General features: G+C 45.7%; 1 protein-coding gene and 2 long non-coding RNA genes across 6 annotated transcripts; 1 reads left to right on the top strand and 2 right to left on the bottom strand.

Annotated features, from left to right (window-relative positions):
• The first annotated feature begins 1,308 nt into the window (after positions 1-1,308).
• KCNJ8 (potassium voltage-gated channel subfamily J member 8) lies at positions 1,309-8,949 on the top strand. Of its 4 annotated transcripts, XM_027904876.1 has the most exons (4): positions 1,369-1,386; positions 1,646-1,779; positions 2,005-2,454; positions 6,106-7,006. In XM_027904876.1, exons 3-4 carry the CDS (start codon positions 2,090-2,092, stop codon positions 7,004-7,006), a joined length of 1,266 nt encoding a protein of 421 aa, XP_027760677.1. In that variant the 5' UTR covers positions 1,369-1,386; positions 1,646-1,779; positions 2,005-2,089. The 4 variants fall into 4 exon arrangements, with proteins under 4 accessions (XP_027760675.1, XP_027760676.1, XP_027760678.1 ...); XM_027904874.1 differs by having other exon boundaries at positions 1,309-1,789; XM_027904875.1 differs by having other exon boundaries at positions 1,309-1,779; positions 2,010-2,454.
• On the bottom strand, positions 8,103-10,558 carry LOC114068611. The gene is made up of 2 exons (XR_003573629.1): positions 10,127-10,558; positions 8,103-8,913 (listed from the first exon to the last, which is right to left on the bottom strand). It is a non-coding gene; the product is annotated as an uncharacterized LOC114068611 (long non-coding RNA).
• Positions 10,559-15,637: 5,079 nt separating this feature from the next.
• LOC114068610 lies at positions 15,638-18,389 on the bottom strand. The gene is made up of 2 exons (XR_003573628.1): positions 17,973-18,389; positions 15,638-16,132 (listed from the first exon to the last, which is right to left on the bottom strand). It is a non-coding gene; the product is annotated as an uncharacterized LOC114068610 (long non-coding RNA).
• Positions 18,390-18,697: the final 308 nt, after the last annotated feature.

Consider the following 18,697-nt stretch of genomic DNA (forward strand, 5'->3'; position numbering starts at 1 on the left):
TGACTCAATGTATTTGCACTCAGAGTCTGGTTAGAACCTAAAGGTATTTGGTTTGGATCCTGATTTTTCAGACTGCAGGTTCTCATCTGCCTGAAATTAATTTCACACACCGATATTTAGCTAATTGCCTAATATGACTGGGGCTTTGTGTCTGTCTCCCTTCTGGGTGCTGGGTATGTGGTATTGGCAAAGGACAGCTCTACAGGAGTTTCCAGGAACCACTCATCTATTTAAAGCTGAGCACGTGCATGTGTTCAGCAGGGTGGATATCTTCAAGCTGAGGATTACACTGCCTGTCAAAATGTGCCTTCTCAGTTTTTCCAAGCCTGAATACACTTAAAACCTTCCTGATGGCAGCAGGTCTGTCAAACCTTTTCTTCTCTAGTTTAAAGAGAGGAGTGAAGTGTTTTGTTCATTTTATTGTGTAAATTTTATGCCATACAGGTAATTTGTTCAAGTGATACACAGAAAAGTTTAGAAGCTTTCCTACTGAACACAAACACACACATTCCTTGGACATGGGGGAGTCAATCTGACAGGATGAAATCTCTGCACTTTGCTTCATTACAATCTAAATTTAGAACTTTTCATAAAATCGATGTACTGTTTATTCTTCCTATTACAAACCCTTATACTTCAGGGGAAAAAAAAAAAAAAACACAAACAAACCCAAAACATGAACCCCTGGCACTTCCAAGAATGCAAGTTTCCATTAAACACGAGAGCCAAAGCTGTAAACCTCAACCGGTGGGAAAGAGAAAAACGTCAGTGATTTCACTGGTTTTTTGTGGGGTTTTTTTTTGGTTGTTTTTTTGTCATAGTGCATAATTTCTCCTATACCTATCCCAAACACAGAAACCAGTGCTGGCTGTCCAGCTGAACAGTATGAGGGACCTGACTGCCCAGCAATACCTGCGACCCATGAAAAGAAGTGTCTTTTTTTTCCTTTTCTTGCAAAGACAGGTAATTAGGTTTGAGATTCTGCCTCTGATCTCCCGAGCACAGCTTAGCTTTCTGCTTGCAAGCCGTCCCAGCCAGATTCGAGGTGAGTTAAGAGTTTGCCTGGCTCATCCATCGGGAGCGCAGCCGGGGCTGGCTTTGCTGGCTTTCTTTTTTTTTTTTTTTTTTTACACCCACCAGCCGTGTGAGCACCGCGCTCCTCTGCTCCACGGGCTGCTCCCGACCCGAAACGCGCCGTGCTCCGCATCCTCCGCGGGCACCGCGCAGCGCGGGGAGCGCTGCCCGCCCCGCCCCGCCCGCGTCCCGCCCGCTGCGGGGAGAATCGGCCGGGCTGCGGGGCCCTGCGGGGCGGTGCGGGGTCAGGCAGCCCCTGCCCTCCCCTGGGGGGACGGGCCAGCCCGCCGGGGAGCCGGGCTTTTTCCGTGGGTTTGTGTTGTCGCCCCGTCTGGGGACAAAGTTTGGGAATAAAGGGAGGGCTTCCCCGCCTAATCCCGGAAGAGAAGGAGAGCCGAGAAGGGCAAGAGAGACCGCCTGCTCCGTGGAGGGACGTTCCCTGCTTCTCGCACCTCCTGCTCGGCTCCTTCTTGTGATGCTCGCGGGGCGCGGGGCAGGGGCTCTCGGCGGGGCGCTGGGCGCGCTGCGGGGCTGTAGCCGCACGGAATGAGTCTCCACGCTCTCTCCACAGACTAGCCCCGGCTCAAACCAGGGACGTCCGATTCTTCAGGTCCTCAAGGATGCGAGTAACTTAGTGATTCGTGTTCTGGTACCCACCTGGGCACTGCCGCCTCCTGGAGAAGCAGCCCGAGAAGCCGACCCGTTGTACGTCACGGTACTTTTACACCGCTCCTGAGAGGAGCGTCCAAATGGCATCTTTCCTTTCTGTTACGAGCTGATACCAACTGCTCCTATAAAAAAATGATGGTCTGAAAGAGGGAGGGCGCTGTAGAATTAGCATTTAATATAACAGGTTTTGGTAGGGGGGCACCTAGCCGGGGGCTTCTTGCTTGTAGTGACAAAATTTGACCGGGTTGTCTCTCTTTGCAGGGCAGAGCGAGCCCTGTGGAGACGCTCTGGAGGGACAACCCCCCAACTTCTCATCCTGCTGTGAGTGGACTATGGTGGCAGGAAGATGTTGGCTCGGAAGAGTATCATCCCTGAAGAGTATGTGTTGGCACGGATCGCTGCCGAGAACCTGCGCAAGCCGCGCATCCGGGACCGGCCGCGCAAAGCCCGCTTCATCGCCAAGAACGGCGCCTGCAACCTGGCGCACAAGAACATCCGCGAGCAGGGGCGATTCCTGCAGGACATCTTCACCACCCTGGTGGACCTGAAGTGGCGGCACACGCTGGTCATCTTCACCATGTCCTTCCTGTGCAGCTGGCTGCTCTTTGCCATGATGTGGTGGCTGGTGGCTTTCGCCCACGGTGACATGGACCCGAGCACGGAGAACGCCACTAACAGCACCAAGTGGACGCCGTGCGTGACGTGTGTCAGGTAGAGTGCGGTCGGTGGGGTGAAGGAATTGGTGGGGGGGTAGCAGAGCTGCCTGCTGTCCTGGCGTTGCCTAAAACGCAGCTTTTGGTTGACGTGAACGGAAACGTTGTGTTTGGTTGAGACAGTTGGAAAGTGCAGCGTTTTCCTCTGGATCGCGTATGTTCAGCAAGCCTGCCAGGCTTGGAAAATACTGTACTGTAGATTTCTTTGATTCCTTACAGGATCTGAGAGAGAGGGAGACCTGCTGCTTTTCATGTGTCTCCACACTCTGTGGGTAACATACCTTGCCTGTCGAGATAAGAGCCTGCTGCAAGAGTGGGTATGTGTTATCTGTATTGTAACGTTGTCTACGGCAGCGGGAGCACCTCCAGCCTGGTGGTCACTCCGGAGTGGTGCCCCAGAGGCAGGACACCAGCTGTGGGTGCCAGGCAGGGCTAGCAGGAAGAGTGTCATTTAGGATGAAAGTGGATGTCTCTCAAGATGACTCTCACGGGACAGTTAAATATGGGGTGCTTCAAAATACCCCGGTGAAGCTGCAGGTTTGACAGAGGAACAGTTTCCACAGTGAGCATGATGTGTCAGACAGTGAAAGCTTAAGGGGTGACTAGATTAAATGTCACCTGTTGGGGTATTTTACCTTCCGCCCCCAAACCCATGACAGTTGTCAAGGCACCAATAAACTGGCATATTCATACACGGAAGAGAAGACTGTTTGTTAATTGGAGGTGGGGTGAGCAAGAAGATTGCTTCAGCATCTGTTAAATATGGGTTTTTAGGGAGAAAAATACTGGTTTGGTACCACCAGACTGCCCCAGGTCAGCTGCCCTTACACATCGCAGTGCTGTGAGGGTCTGGGGAGCTGCAGGGTCCTCTGAGACATCAGAATATCCACTTCCCTTTTCTCCTTTCTCTGACACAGTTTTGAGGCACCTCACCGAGTTTGAAGGGACATCGTATCATCTGGCTCATGAGGGAGTAGAGGTTTAATTCTCCCTTTGTCTTGACAATTTTTTTGCTACATGGGTATTTTCCAAGCTGAAGGAAATGGGGATTTTTCTGAGCTAACCTTCATTAGGTTTGGGGGGGGGGGGTTGGAGCAGGGGTCGCTGCTTTATTTCTTTCCCAATGTGTGGCCACAAGCAGTCTCCTCTGAAATGAGATACCATGACCCAGCTTGTGCCCGCAGGAGCGTTACCCCCGGCATTTCTGGGATCTGTGGGATTGGTCCAGCCGGAACTAGCGAGCAGCTACAACCCTCCAGCTCTTCAGGGTCAGCTGAGGGGACATCCCTCTGTGGGTTGGCAGCCCCCTCAGCTTGGCCCACCCCACGGGGGGGCTACTGGGTCAGCCTGCAGAGCCTGAGCAGGGTGCCAAGGGTGTTGTGCCGCTGGGATCAGGCCCATCCACAGCCAGGACTCACATCCACCCCTCATCCCCTCCCTGCAGCCCCGGCTGCTGCAGCCCCACACTGGCAGCTTTTCCAGGATGTCCCCTGCCAGGACAGCCAGGAGGCGTGTGGAAAAACAGAGTGAGCGAATCAGTGTAACTTTCTGGTTCAGCCAAAGAACACACATCCCTCCCTCATGCCAGTACCTGGGGTGGCTCAGCCAGCAGCTGATGGAGTGTCCATGTGCAAGCCATGGAAAATCTTCCCCTCTCATAGTGAAACACTTGGCCTTGTTAAATCTGGTTACCACTTTGGTCAAAGCCGGGTAGTAACAATGAGAATGCTGCCATTTTTCAGGATGGAGAGTTGCTGGGTGCAAAATATCTTTAATATTGTCTTTAATATTATATGCCAAAATAATGGCAAACAATTTTTAACCTGCTTCCCTGAGGTTTAGGTCCACAGATATTTCAGGAGAGCTTTCTTGGGTAGGTGCCATTACAGATTTATGGGAAATCTGGCTTTTGAAATTTTGACCAGTGCCCAGGACTTGCACAGCACTTTAATTTTTCCACGTACTGCAGAAGTTTCTAAGTCTCACAGCTCTGCCACAGAAAGCAAACATTATCCAAAAAGGAAAACTGCTACACAGCTCTAAGGGAAAGGACCTGGGAACAGTGTGACTTGGAGTTTCTGGCTCCCTTTTCACATGGTCAAAATGCTTTCCAAGCTTGCTGTTTCAGTTGCATCCACTGTAAAAAACGGATTTCCTTTACTTTGTTTTTCTTTTTAAAAGAAGGAGTATTGTTAAGGGAAAGCAGGATATTTACTCTGCAGAGACTTAAGTTGAATTAAACTGAATTAAGTTTAATCCAGAAGCTTCATTCTGCATGTAAATAAATATTCACGAGCGTAAGTAATCATTCCATGGATTTATATTAATTAACTCTTTTGTATCCAATTTCTTAAGAGTGGATTGCAAAAATAAACCCCCTCGATACAAAAGAATTTGTTGAAAATTTAAAAAATAGAAAAGGTAAAAAGAAGAGTTTTTAAAAGATATCTCTGCAGAGACTGGCTGGTTTTCTGAAAGAGGGACTTTCTCGTTCTATAGGAAATTATCCCTGATACTGCCCATGCTATTTTAATGTCTCCTCATGACCCCAGTGAAAACACAATCAGGGGAAAAAAAAAAAAAAAGAAAAAAGTATTTTAAATCAGATTAATTGAAAAATAAACCAAACCCAAAGAATAATTTAGACCCATCTTCATGGGCAGGATATATTTTCCACAGGTAAAACCCTGTTGAGCATAGCAATGCTTCAGATTTGGTGGATTGCAGTGTGTTAAAAAGGTGACTACGTTATTAGCTCATATAAGACCCAGCATGCTGCAAGCTCACCAGATTTTAGACACATGAGATGTTGCTGAAGGTTATCTTTGGTTGTCAAAGGAAATTAAAGACCCTGATACATACAGGGGATATGACACTGTGGGCTGCTATAAATGATGTATTTTGGAAAGTTTGTGGACAGGGTTTTCTGATGTCTAGCGTAGAATATTAGGGAATTTAACTTAACCCGCACTTCTACAACCCACTTCTGCGCTGAAATTTTTCCAGCTGGTCTTGCCATGGCAGTGAGCTAAACCCAAGCCCTGGGTTACAGGATGTGCAGGGGGCACTGTGGAGGCTGCTGGCCTCTCTCTGCAGCCTGATCCTGCAGGTTCAGACACAAATCAGGGTTTTGGGAATCCGGGAGTGCCCCCTTTCCCTCCAGGAAATCCCAGGTCATGATTCAGGTAGTATGGACAAAAGGCCGCAGTTTTCCCTGTTTCCTTTCCCTGCACAGGCTGGTGGAAGGATCTTGGTGTGCCAGCTGATTGCTCACTGCTGCCAAAGCCACCTCTCTCCACCAAGAGCTTCATGGGATGGAGGAGGTGGAAATCCCAGGTGTTACAGAGCTGTTGACTGACAGAGAGGGCAGGATGTGTTCCATGAGCTACTCGGGGTCGCCTCATGTTACAGACGGTCTTTTAGGGGCTCAGGCTCTGGGGTTTCCCTGCCACCATCAGATACCACACCAACCACGCAAAACCAGAGTCAGCAAGCTCACAGTGGTTTTTCTGGTGTTAACAGAAGGCTTAAGTGTGCCAGAACTGTACAAACAGGTCCTTAAGTTTCTTTCTACAAAGTACATGCGAATATTTTCCCAGCTTGTGTTCCTGTGTCCTGGGAGTTAACTTGGTGCAATCTTCCCCTACAGGTCTTTCACCTCCGCTTTCCTCTTCTCCATTGAAGTCCAGGTGACCATTGGTTTCGGGGGCAGGATGATGACAGAGGAGTGTCCCTTGGCCATCACGGTGCTGATCCTGCAGAACATTGTGGGCCTGATCATCAACGCTGTCATGCTGGGCTGCATATTCATGAAAACAGCGCAGGCCCACAGGCGGGCCGAGACCCTGATTTTCAGCCGGCAGGCCGTCATCGCCGTCCGCAACGGCAAACTCTGCTTCATGTTCCGAGTGGGAGACCTCAGGAAGAGCATGATCATCAGCGCCTCGGTGAGAATCCAGGTCGTGAGGAAGACCACGACCCCTGAAGGGGAAGTCATACCCATCCACCAGGTAGACATCCCCGTGGACAACCCCATCGAAAGCAACAACATTTTCCTGGTGGCCCCCTTGATCATTTGTCACGTCATCGACAAGCGGAGCCCTCTCTACGACATCTCCGCCGCCGACCTGGCGCTCCAGGACCTGGAGCTCATCGTGATACTTGAGGGGGTCGTGGAAACGACAGGCATCACGACGCAGGCCAGGACCTCCTACGTGGCCGAGGAGATCCTGTGGGGCCACCGCTTCGTGCCCATCGTCACCGAGGAGGAAGGCGTGTACGCGGTCGACTACTCCAAGTTCGGCAACACCGTCAAGGTGGCGGCGCCGCGTTGCAGCGCTCGGGAGCTCGACGAGAAGCCCTCCATCCTCATCCAGACCCTGCAGAAGAGCGAGCTGTCCCACCAGAACTCCCTGCGGAAGCGCAACTCCATGAGGAGGAACAACTCCATCCGGAGGAGCAACTCCATGCGGAGAACCAACTCCTCCCTCATCGTGCCCAAAGTGCAGTTCATCACGCCCGAGGGCAGCCAGAGCGCCTCGGAAACGTGATGCACAGCTTGGTGTGAGGCTTTGGGAGGAGGAGACACCTGTGGTGGCTTTGCTTAAATTTCCTTTTACTTCAGAAAACGAGAACACGATGCAGAAGAGAACCGTGCAAGAACTAGTTATTCCATTGCTTACTGAAAGCACCACCTAATGGCATAAGAAACCACTTTAGCACTTAGTGTATGAAGTAATAAAAAAATGGCACGTACACTAAAGAAAGCACAGTTCACCCATGTAATATAATGTGTATTTATTCCTCTTTTAATGGCACGCTAAATTTTTTTTAATCTTATTTTTCCTGTCAGGGGTCTCTTTCTTGTCTTCTGCTGGGTGTCACAAGGTGTGGGGTTTTCCTGTGTAAGTGGGTTACCCACCTGCAGTCAGAAGTGAGTGCTTTTACCAAACTTCTGCAACAATACAACAGCTCCCACAGATTCTGTGCAAGGTATTTGGATGAGGATCTTGTTTTTGGTGTGAATTCCTTGAAAGGAGTAGCCAAATTCCTCAGTGATTTCACTGGAGGAGAGCCACTATTTTACCTTCGTTTTCCGGGCTTTTTCTTTTCCTTGGTTTGTAGCAAGGGCATTTTGAGAGCCCATTCAGGTGAAGTGACCTGTCCACCCAACGGGAAAACTGGTGCCACTCGGGGCAGCACTGGCAGGAAAACCAATGGAACAGCAAGGAGATACTCGGCTGCAGGACAACACACGTCTTAGTGTAGCTGTAGCCCAAGCTGAGAAACTCCAGTCCTCCTGGCTGCCACCTGAGCATCTGTTTCACTGAAATTATTCAAGCTGGAAAAATCAAATGCCCCTCTAACATCCTCTTCGTGTCGGTGGAAGACCAAATCCTGTTTTGTTTCCTCTTATAGATTCATACATGGAAGACAAGCCATGTACTTCCTTAACTTACAGTACTTTTCACAAGATTGAGTCTGTTTGCTCCAGCAGAAGGTTGCATTTTCGCCAGTGGGAATTCATGAATGGGAACATGAGGGAACCATGCCAGTAATATTAGAAGAAGTATTTTCAAAACTATCCGAATAATTTTCAGGGGTACTTGGGTGCTGCTGCTGCTGAATTACTTTTTTTTTTTTTCCCAGCAGCATCTCACTTGTGTTCTTATATAACCTGGCACTGAGAATTGGTGGTAAACAGCTTTGCTCTTCAAATTAAAATGGGCATTTGTTACCAAAAATGTCATCACATGTTTTTCTCCAAGAATACATAAATATATGACAATTAGTTGTATCACATTTGGTAATGCTAAATTGATACCTGCTTTTTTTTCCTCTGTGAATAAGAAGCACAATTATGGACAAATTCACATTTAAATTTCTTTAAAAAACAGTGCTATGTCTGTGGCTCAAGAGAAGTTCTCTCCTTGTATTGACTGTCCAAGCCACTCAGCCACTTAAAAACTTCAGCAATTTTAAATATTTGCTTATTCCTGTCAGGTAAAATAGTCAGAAACAATGCTGGATTCTCGTTCTCTTTGGAAGCCGGTTCATCAGCAGTTGCGTGGATGGTTTTTAGGCTCCATGTAGTGTTGGGTGGTGGCAGGGAAGGACATTGCTCTGTGTAGACTCCCTGCTTTTGGAGCAGGTGCTCTCCAGAACATCAGCTCTGACAAATTACTTCTGTCTGAAGCAGTAGCATAAACTGAAGTTTCTGCTAAAAGCATCCATTCCCTGGCCTGCCCACTAATGTTCTGGAAGAATGGATGGTGAACATCTGGAGATATTAATCTGCCCGTTTTGTGTCCAAACAATGAACATCTGCAGCTTCCAAGAAGAGTCAGAGCAAAGCACATACAATTTGTCTCTGGTCTCCATTTCCAGGGCTGTGAATTTCTTTGAGGTTGTCTGTTTGATACATGGCTAAGTCAGATGCTGTACAAAAGCAGATTTTCTACAAAATAATAATAATAAAAAAAGGTGACAATTATGATTTCTTCCGTCTCTGATTTTTCCCTATTTCTTTCCTCTTTTCCTTTGTATTCTCCATTCATTCTTCTCTACTCTTAGTCCTCATACTCCAGCCTTTTCCACAGTCTTTTTGAGTAATAATTATATATTATCTCAGTATTCTGCCAGTATTTCAGATGAGGTGTTTTTTTTTTACCCACAACCATTTTCTCATTTTCCCCTTAAATACATTCTCTATTTCATTTTCACCTCTCTGCTTCACACCTAACTGTTTCTTGTCAGACTGTTATAGGGATATTGGTGTTTTGAGACAACACTAAGACACCCCAATCCTGTGCCAGGATGCTGATCAGCTACACAAGTGTCATAAGTGTCATGTTCACATATGCTGTGCTCCTGCTCTGTGCAGAAAATCCTTTATTGCAAATCCCCTTTTTTTGAGCAAGTTTTGCAGGCCTGGAAGAGGCCAGTGGCAGAAGCAGCCAGCTGTGGAGTAGGGAAGAGGTTTTGGGCCTGAGAGCTGCATTCCTCACTGAAAGGACACGTTTCAGACACAGCTTTGCAATATTGTGCCTGCTGAGAGGGGATGAGCTGGCAGGACCTCAGCTCAGTATGTTTAATTATTTATTCTCCCTGGCAACTTTATCAGAAAGGGGCTCTATTTTAAATTTGAAGTTTTCTGTGTTTAACATAAACTGCCAAGTTAAGAATGGCAGATGAGATTTCAAACAAATACTGCTCACAGTTCATATCAATGTTTAACCATCTGTCTCTCTCACTGATAATAATTTAGGAAATTAGTAGCAATAGCATATAATATAAGCATGATTCCTTCACACTTATTTGTGTCCCTACCATTCCCATCCCCCTGCAATGTGATGTAACTGGAACTGCATCACTTGACGTTGCTTATTCTGGGTGTTTAATTTGCTTTGGCGCTCTGAACAGTCTACCAGGGAGATGTCACTGAAGAGCATTTTCTAAGCATAGAAAAGTAGTTGCAAAGTCCTTCCAGGACAGGTATAATGTTTGAGACTACAGTTTATTCTTTTCTTTCTAGCTTTGACTTAAGGAAGTTCTCTGCTTCAGATGGAAAAAATGGCAGTGAGGCCCTTGGTCCTCTTTTTGGAGGCCCAGAAGATTCAGAGTTAACATGCTGGGGATGCAGAGAGCAAACAAACACAGACAGTGCTTACAGGGGATATCAAGATTAATGCTCCAGGGTCTCAGCCAACCTCTGAGTAATAGGATTTGGAGGAAACTTTTTCCTGTTGGCAGGTCATTCCATGGCTGTCACCTTCAGGATTTCTTGTGCTCTCTTTTGAAACATTTCGTGTGAGCCAGGGACAGAAGCAGGACCTCGACAGCGTGCACCCTGAGAAGGATGGGGGCAGCAGGTTGCTCTTCAAGCCCAACGGCTGCTGAAATACAAGCAGGATAGGCACCTAACCATTAAAAGTTTAATGGAAGTGGGGTCATGACCCAATGAGCAATAACTGAATGTGTTTTGGGAGCCCTGAGATCTCCTGTCTGGTCCCAAGAGCTGCTCAGACAGCCACTGGTGTCCTGTTAGCACAGACTGCCCTGAGAGGGGGTGGATGCCCCATCCCTGGAAACATTCAAGGTCAGGTTGGACGAGGCTTTGAGCAACCTGATCTCACTGAAGACAACCCTGGGGGTTTGGATGATCTTAAAAGGTCCCTTCCAACCCCATCTATCCTGTGATAACTACGGCACTCCTGTCCACTCAAAGCACCTCTCTTCCAGTGAATCCTGCTCTGCATATCAACCCCCAAAACCACTAAACCACCCCAAAGCTCTGCATTACCCCTGGCATCACTGTGGCCTTGTCAAACAATGCCCTCCCTGGACTGTTGCTTCACGGGCACAGCTGTTTGCCCCTGCCAATATAACAGCTTGGTCCCATCCCCAGAAGGGTTAACCCAAGCTTTTTGGGATACTCAGGGCAGCAAGAGAGTCAGAATTAGTTAAGAGAGTCAGATTTAGTTAATACCTCCTGTATGCAATAGGTCTTTGCCCCAAAGCCAATGTTACTTCAGGTCAAGGGGTCATTTCGGGGGCCCAGGACTCGGCTTGCCTCGCAGCCACCCTGAATGTGTTTCACTAAGCACGTGCCTTATCTGCGTGAAGTTCAGGCCAGGAATCATGCTTTGGCTTTTCCACCTGGAAAGCAGCATGGACAAACCATCCTTTCTGACTGCAAAAAAAAAGCCCTCTCCCCATTGCTCATTCTCCGTAGCTTTTCCTCCTTCACAAACTAGAGATTTTGTGAAGCCAGTTTCCAAGCCCTCCAGTGATCACTGCTAGCAAATGCTTATGGCTGCAAGCTGCAAAAGTAGTTAGTCTGAGACCAGAAAGGAACTTTGACTGGAGAAAAAAACCCAAAACATTAGATATTGTGTGATGAAAGGAACAAAGCTCTCCTTATTTTGACAAATGTTCTCTGCGGAGCCTGACATTTTCACAACACTGGTGGTGGTTTGGAAGGCATCATCAAGCGATAAATCACGCCCTACTAAACTCTTGATATGCCCTAAAAAACTCCTGAATGCAAAATGAGGCTGCAGATTCCCATCTCTCCAGCCCAAATTTCCTGGTTTGGGTTGCTTGTGTAGTCAGGTGAGAGTTAACTTTTTCAATCCCAAATGCTCTACATTAAAATACTTCTCCCCGTGTATTTGTGTTTACATCATATCCAGACTAATCTAAGCTGATAGACAAGAGTTTCTAGTACCCCTAGCATATTAATAATGCTTCTCAGCCCTATCTCCCTGAAGTATGTTTCCTATTTTTCCCTTAAGGGTTCTTTGAACTTAAAAAAAAAAAGATTTCTCATGTGATAACTGGACAGTAAAGATAAAAAATGCTCTCACATTCCCTTATTGGACAGTGAAGAGAGATTAGGCCTGCAGAGACAAGATCAGTGCGGTCCAACAGAAACAGCCACAGAGATTGAGGCACTCACAGTCAGGACACATCACCAAAGAGCTTGGATTAAAAGAAATATTTTAAAATACTAAGTATTTAGTGGGTTTCTGGCTGAAGACTCTCAGAACACTACTGAGTTATTGGTCATCAGTGAAGGCAATATTCTGGGATCATCAGGACACAGTACAATGTAAGAAAGAGAAAAAATATGCATTCAGGGAAAATACTGTCCATACTTTAGTTATTTTTGCCAATTATTTTTACCAATTATTTTAACATTTAGATAATAAAATTCAAAGGGACAAACAAAAGAGTGATAGATACTCTCTGCACCTTTAACAAAGGTTTAGCACTTTTTCTTTTTTACTCCAAAGGAGAGCTGATCCATCTGGAGACATTACTCCTACACACAAACATGTTGGAATTTTCTGCAGGATATGTGTTAATCTCAACACACTTTCCTGGGCCCAGGGCAGGAATAGCTGTGCAGGATGTTATGGGATGATCTAATGGTCCCTGCTGCCCTCCAAATTTATGGATAGGGAGAGTTGATGAGTTTTGGTCAAGGGAAAGCCTTCCTCTGAGTCTTAAATTAATCTCTCACCGAGGGAGCAAACAAACAGGAGAGGGAAAAAGAGCCCCAGTAGAGTTAAGCATACCCAAATTGCTGGTTTATTTTTACAAATGCATTTCAGTGCTAACTGTGGCTCCTTCAAACAGTATTGACAAATGTCCCTGGGGATAATTTGTTAAAATCAGGGTATCTTATCATTACAGGAGTTTACTTGGTTTTCTATTGTTGTGAAACTTCGGCTTTGTCGCAAGGATGAGAAAGCCAGTTTCTGTGTGGGCCAAAGGGAAATTATATTCCTTGGTTTCATGGTCTGAGGTCTGCTGCAGAGACCACTGAAGGGAGGGTTGGCACTGGAGTGACTGCAAAGGGCTGTTGCAGTTTGGGGCTCGGTGTCTTCCTCATCCAGGGAACATCACTGCTCATCACTTTCCTCAAGTGCCTTTTTGTCTTTTTGTAACCTCAATAGCCATGAAAATTAATTGCATCCTTCCGTGGCCTGGCCTCGTTATCCCTCAGGGCGTGTTTTTTGATGTTGGGTCTTTGATTGTGGGTGATCTGGGTTGGTCTGTCCAAAAGGGGCTGATCCCGCTGACTGTCACGGTTTTCGGATTCAGTCAAGGTCAGGACACGGAGAAAAACCGAAGGGTTGCAACACCCTGTGAGAGAAACTCTGCTGAGTTTGAGTGAGGGCAAGTGACAACTGTGAGCCCCTTGGGTGGTCAGCTTTTCATCTCACAGCTTTTCAAAAACACATCAAATGCTAATAAATGTTGCCTACTCGGCCTTAGCTAGTGTTTTAAATCACACTATAAACAGATACTATTCCTGGCTGATCAGCTTAAATTGTTTGTGATGGGGCTATTTTTTTCCACATACAAAATCCCATTGCATTCTTTAAATATTTTGTGTTAAATTAAGAGAGTAATACAATTTCTGAACTGAATCTCTCTCTCTCTTTGTACTGTCCGTAAATCCACATGAAAAGTAAAATGGAACACAAGTCTGAATGTTCTTCTTGAAATATTAAGTTTAACCTAATTTTGAAGACATGAGTGTCTTTAACATGAGTTTATATTGGTATTAAGCATGTTATCAGTGGTGGGTGTTTTCTTAAAGGACAATAATCTGTTCAAATATCAATTCACATACTCTGGTTAGAGATGAAAAGTAACACTCAGTGAGCAAGAGAGCAAGTTTGTGGTTTGATCAACCATAACAAAATGGCTTGTGATATTCCATCATGTTTCTGTGAAGGTTTGTCATAGACTGTGTGACTGAGGCCAAGCTTTCCAGTGTGTCCTTTTTCAGGGATTTAAAAAAAACAGAAATCCAGTGGAGCCACTAGTGTCAGGCAAAATGGGCCATCTTCTGTATTTTGGGTTTTTTTCCCCTTGCTTCAGTCCTGATAAATGTTTCACCCCTGTTTAGTTAAACTTGGAAACAGTACAATCCAGATCATATACAACCCCCTGAAATATTTCCTCACAATAGTTTAAAACCACTTCTGTTTATAAGTAATGGAAAATCCTGCGTTTAAAATGCAAAGGGCAATGTTGTACATTGCTTCCAGAGGGAGCTGGAGAATGTCCAGGGCTAATGCACTCCAGTCAGATCAATCACTAGAGAAAAGGCCCAAAACGAGAGAAATTAGAAGTTCAGATGGTTAAAACGAAGATTTCTTGTCCTTGTACTGAATGCTAGGTGGAACAGTTTTCAAAGCAGAGGCGCCAGAAACTTTACTGATGGATATGTTCAGAGTGAAACCATACACAGACATGTACAAGCACAATAATTCAACAGTTAAACTAAGTCAACCGTTATCTTTCTAATTTCAGATGTCAATATCTGAACACTCACTCACCAGGAGGCTGCTATTGGTGTCCACAGAGCAGAAATATCATTTTAAGGGTTTGCAACTCACTGCATATCACTCAGCAAGCAACTGGGGATAACTCCTGGTTTTCCAACATCATACATCTGTGTATGTGAATACATTCTTTCCTATTCCACCCCAAGCACAGGAGCATTAATTCATCAGTAAACACCTTAAATTTGAATTCTTCTTGGGTACATTACGCAATCAAAGGAGGAAAGTTTGTTCAACTTGATGTTTACATAAATACAAATATAAATACATAAATCTATATGAAGAGTCGAGTGTTTGCACTGCCAGATTCCACAGCAGGGATTCTCCAGGTTATTTTTACTTTGGTTTTCCAGCTAAAAAATTACACTTATAGCTTGGTCTTTGGCCACACACACACACACACACACACTTAAATTCTATATTTATCATGAATCCTTCTGTCTAGGAGACCCCATCATGAGCTTTAAAAAGTGAAAGACAATCACTGTGATGGACTTCTCTCCCACCCAGGGCCTCAAATAAGCAGCTACCAGCTCCATCTGTTGTGGCAGGCATTAAGAAAGGTCCAACACAGCAGAAGATGCGCTTTTTTTTTTTTTTTTTTTTTTTAATCTGGGAGAACAGGCTGTGAAGTGGGAATTTTCATCCTTATTAGGTCAACCTAGCAGTTATTAATGTGACATGATGTCACAGGAGAAGCACTGGTTTGGAGGCCGATTTTTGTTTGGGACTCTTTGCAACGTGATGGTTTAGATTTCTGTCAAGTGTCTCAGGGAGTTTCACATGATCATTGTCCAATTTTGAAGTTTTCAGCTTGATTGACATGGGTACATGCAGGGCTGGAGAAAGGCTGGCACATGTCCCTGTGCCATCTGCCCAGGAAACGGGGTAGGATAGTTACAAAGTGAAACTTCTCTTTTTTTCCACATTAGGATTTCCAGGCATTTTACCTGGGTGCTTCAGGGATGTCATTTGGAGCCTGACACGAGGGAAATAAACTGCAATGGGAAAATGTGGGCAGGTACAAGTGGGCAAGTGCAAATATACATGGAAAAATTATTGATGTCTTGTTACTGAATTTTTTTTTTTTTGAGGGGAAATAGAATTAGTTTCTTAGTAGAAACAGATTTCAGATCTGCCTTTGAAAAGCTTGCCCCTAATAATGTGGGGCATGAAATCACCAAGAGGCTGTGGCATTTCAGCTCAGTAAAACTGCCATACACACAGACACATCTGCCCAACAGCAGCAGCCACAGTGCACACACACAGAGGAGGGGAAAAATGTACCTTCCAAGGGGTGAAACACTCATTACAAAATGGTTTCACCCAGAGCTCTGGGTTTTTACAGGCACACGCCGTGAGGGACATGCATGTAAGTCCCCTAATTCAGCACGACCACACAGCTACGTGCTGCCCTGTCACATCAGCCAGGGGCTCTCTTCCAGCTGGGTCGAATGCCGTGGCCATGTGAACTTCACAGCAGCAGCAGCAGCAAGGATCAGCCCTGGATCTTGCTCTCAAAAGCACATGTGCCTGATTTCCCCCCGGGGAAGGCTTGCTGGGAGCTGCCAGAGCACAGTTCAAAGGACTGTCAAAGGCAAAGCAGATTCCTGCTTCCCTTCCATGGGTTTTGCTTTTCTTCCTGCTGATTGTTGCATGTGGGGGTCTCGCACGCCCGCTCTGAGCAGGAATGGTCCCTTGTGTCCTCTGACTGAGCGTGGACAACCTGGATTCTCTCTGGATAGTGAACGCTGGAACAGTTCCTACGGTGTTGGCTGGGCCACTGCAGTGAATCAGCTCAACAAAGGGCTGCTGGGCAAAAAAAAAGGAAAAACAAGAATGGCAGCACAGGCCACCTTCAACACACAGGGAGTGTTGTAAGGAGACAGTGACAGGGCAAGGAGCAGACCAGAGATACTGGAGATGGGAGGCTTGTAGGAACACATCATCCAAGGGAGGAGAAGGCAGCTCCTCCAGGGAACCAGACTCACTGTGAATGCACTGAAGAAGTCAAGGCATGGCTGGCTTTTAAAGAAAGAAGAAGTGAATGCCAGCTGTTCAGTTTTAAAAACATTTCTTACTATTCTTTTTGGTAGAACAAATAAACTTTGTCCATGGTTTATTTCAGGTCAAAGACTTTTGAAAGGGGGATCTGCGAGTGCTGGATTCCAGTTATTGTGCTTGGAATGACATGTTAAGACATAGGTACCTAATAGAGTGTGAATTATAGAGTACTGGCTGCTAATATGAATAAGTATAACGTAATTAAAACACTGGGAATGCTGTTATACACAAATATAGGCAGGCTGTGTGGGAATCTAAGCAACCTGGTCAAGTGGAAGGAGTCCAGGCCCATGGCAGGGGGTTGGAACTGGATGGTCTTTAAGGTCCCTTCCAACCCAAACCAGTCTGTGAATTCCATGAAACACCTTAGCAGCTCTGAAATCCTGAACAGTTCAGCAATCCCTGTACACTTGTTTTAAGCCCCCTCCAAATTAGGAGCATTCTCAAGGAAGCCTCTGCAGTTAAATATACACTGAAGAGCCCGGGCAGGAAAAGCGCTCCAAGGGAAAAGTAGCAGGATCTCCAGAGCATAAATCTGTCTAGCAGGGGAGTTTTCCCAATCCTGAAGCAGCCCTTTCCAAGCAGCGTGGGTGTGTGCCTTCCAGTCCCAGGGATCTTCTTAATTCTAAACTTACAACCAGCAGCATCTCTGTTTAGCCATTTCAATGCGAAGGAAATGGCAGGAAGGTCCTGACATCTTTCTTTCCATATGGCAGCAAGGTGCTTCCATTTCACAGCTTTCTGATGGAAATAAAGAGGAGGGTTATGTAGCAACAGGATCTCAAGGAATAATGAAAAAAGAGAGTAAGAGAGCAGGATTTGGGGTTCCCTATTTTATACCTCATGGTTTTGAAAGAATTGTCTTCTTTTGTATAGAGACAGAACTCCAGACACTGCAGGGTAGACTGGTGCTGTTTGGGACGCCACTTGTGAAAACTGTATGATGGAAATAAATTTAGATAGGCTGTTTGGATCAACTATTAGACCTGTCTTTCCTCTGAACCTTCCAAATGCTGTGAATGCAAGCAGCTCATATCTGAAAGCACTATCAGGTAGAAAAAAGAGGTTCAGTTTAGTTAAACTTTGCTGTTTGTTCTGACATGATCTGAACATAATCTGAACCTGGACTTCAGGTTTTCCAGAGGCAACCCTAACATATTTTACAACCATTTTTCACACGAACTATGCTGCATTTCCAGAAGATAGAACAAATATCTGCTTTCATCTTATAAACAGAGCAGAGTTTGTTGCTGGTTCAGCGACATATTAAATGCATCATAATTACAGCAGGTTCAAATCACCACTGGCACCTTATGCCCTGTTTTGCACAGCCTGTTGGCTCTGGCCCCCAAATTCCTTGTGGGGCAAGGTATGAGAGCAGGGATGGACAGCGGCCCAGTAAATGAGCTGGGGTTTCCTGAGCTTGCCATGTTGCCATATAGCCAGCCCAGATCAGTCTTGCTCAGTAAGGCCCTGGGAGGACAAACCCCTGTGTATCCACTGCCATAAACCAGTTTAGCCTTAAGCATAAGAGCCCTAAAATTACATAATTGCATGTACTGCTTGTAGTCAGGGAAAGAAAAATTACTTATCTCCTCTGAGCAAAGGTCCAGTAGTCACTTGAGAAACGAAATGTCAAGCAAGAAGAATCTCCAGGGTACTGAGCATTCCCAGAGGAAGCGAAAGACACGTTTCTTCTCAGGAGATTTTTCCCACCGTCAGGAAGCGAGGCCATCACGCAGTTTACATAACAAACAAAAAACCAGCAGATCCCAGTAGTGATAGATCAATTCAGCTGCTTTGGCTGCTTTTGGTTGTTTTGTTTGGTGTTTTTTTTTTTTTTTTCTAGTTCATAATAGCAAAATTAAATACCCACAAACGGTATTTTGTGTTATTTTCCTGGTGAGATGGATTTGTCTCTGCTATTTTAAGCAGAAGAGCCAGGATTGCAAGGTGAAGACTCATCGGCATCAAAACCAGGCCACAGTGCACACATCCCCTTCTAACATACAGTGCTGTACTGTGTGAAAGACATTGGAAAATGTGATAAGGTTGTGATAATTAACAGGAGTTGGTTTACTACTGAATTCTCCCGTGGAACATGTCCCAGAGTACAGGAAAGGGAGGCTCTGTCTGGTCCTTCGTGCGTCAGCTGAAACTGGGTTTGGCACCAAAATGGAGAAACACCAAGACACCCAAAACTGATGTCCTGTTTTGATATAGCCTTTCTTTACTGAGAGTTAAAACCCACCGTGCTGAGGAGAAAGATAATTCTTTGATTACTTTTTTTTTTTTTTTTACCGTATAATAAAG

Source organism: Empidonax traillii, unplaced genomic scaffold (assembly GCF_003031625.1).
Source record: "Empidonax traillii isolate 1590-97213 ecotype Southwest subspecies unplaced genomic scaffold, ASM303162v1 scaffold1099:size633499, whole genome shotgun sequence".
Taxonomy (NCBI): Eukaryota; Metazoa; Chordata; class Aves; order Passeriformes; family Tyrannidae; genus Empidonax; species Empidonax traillii.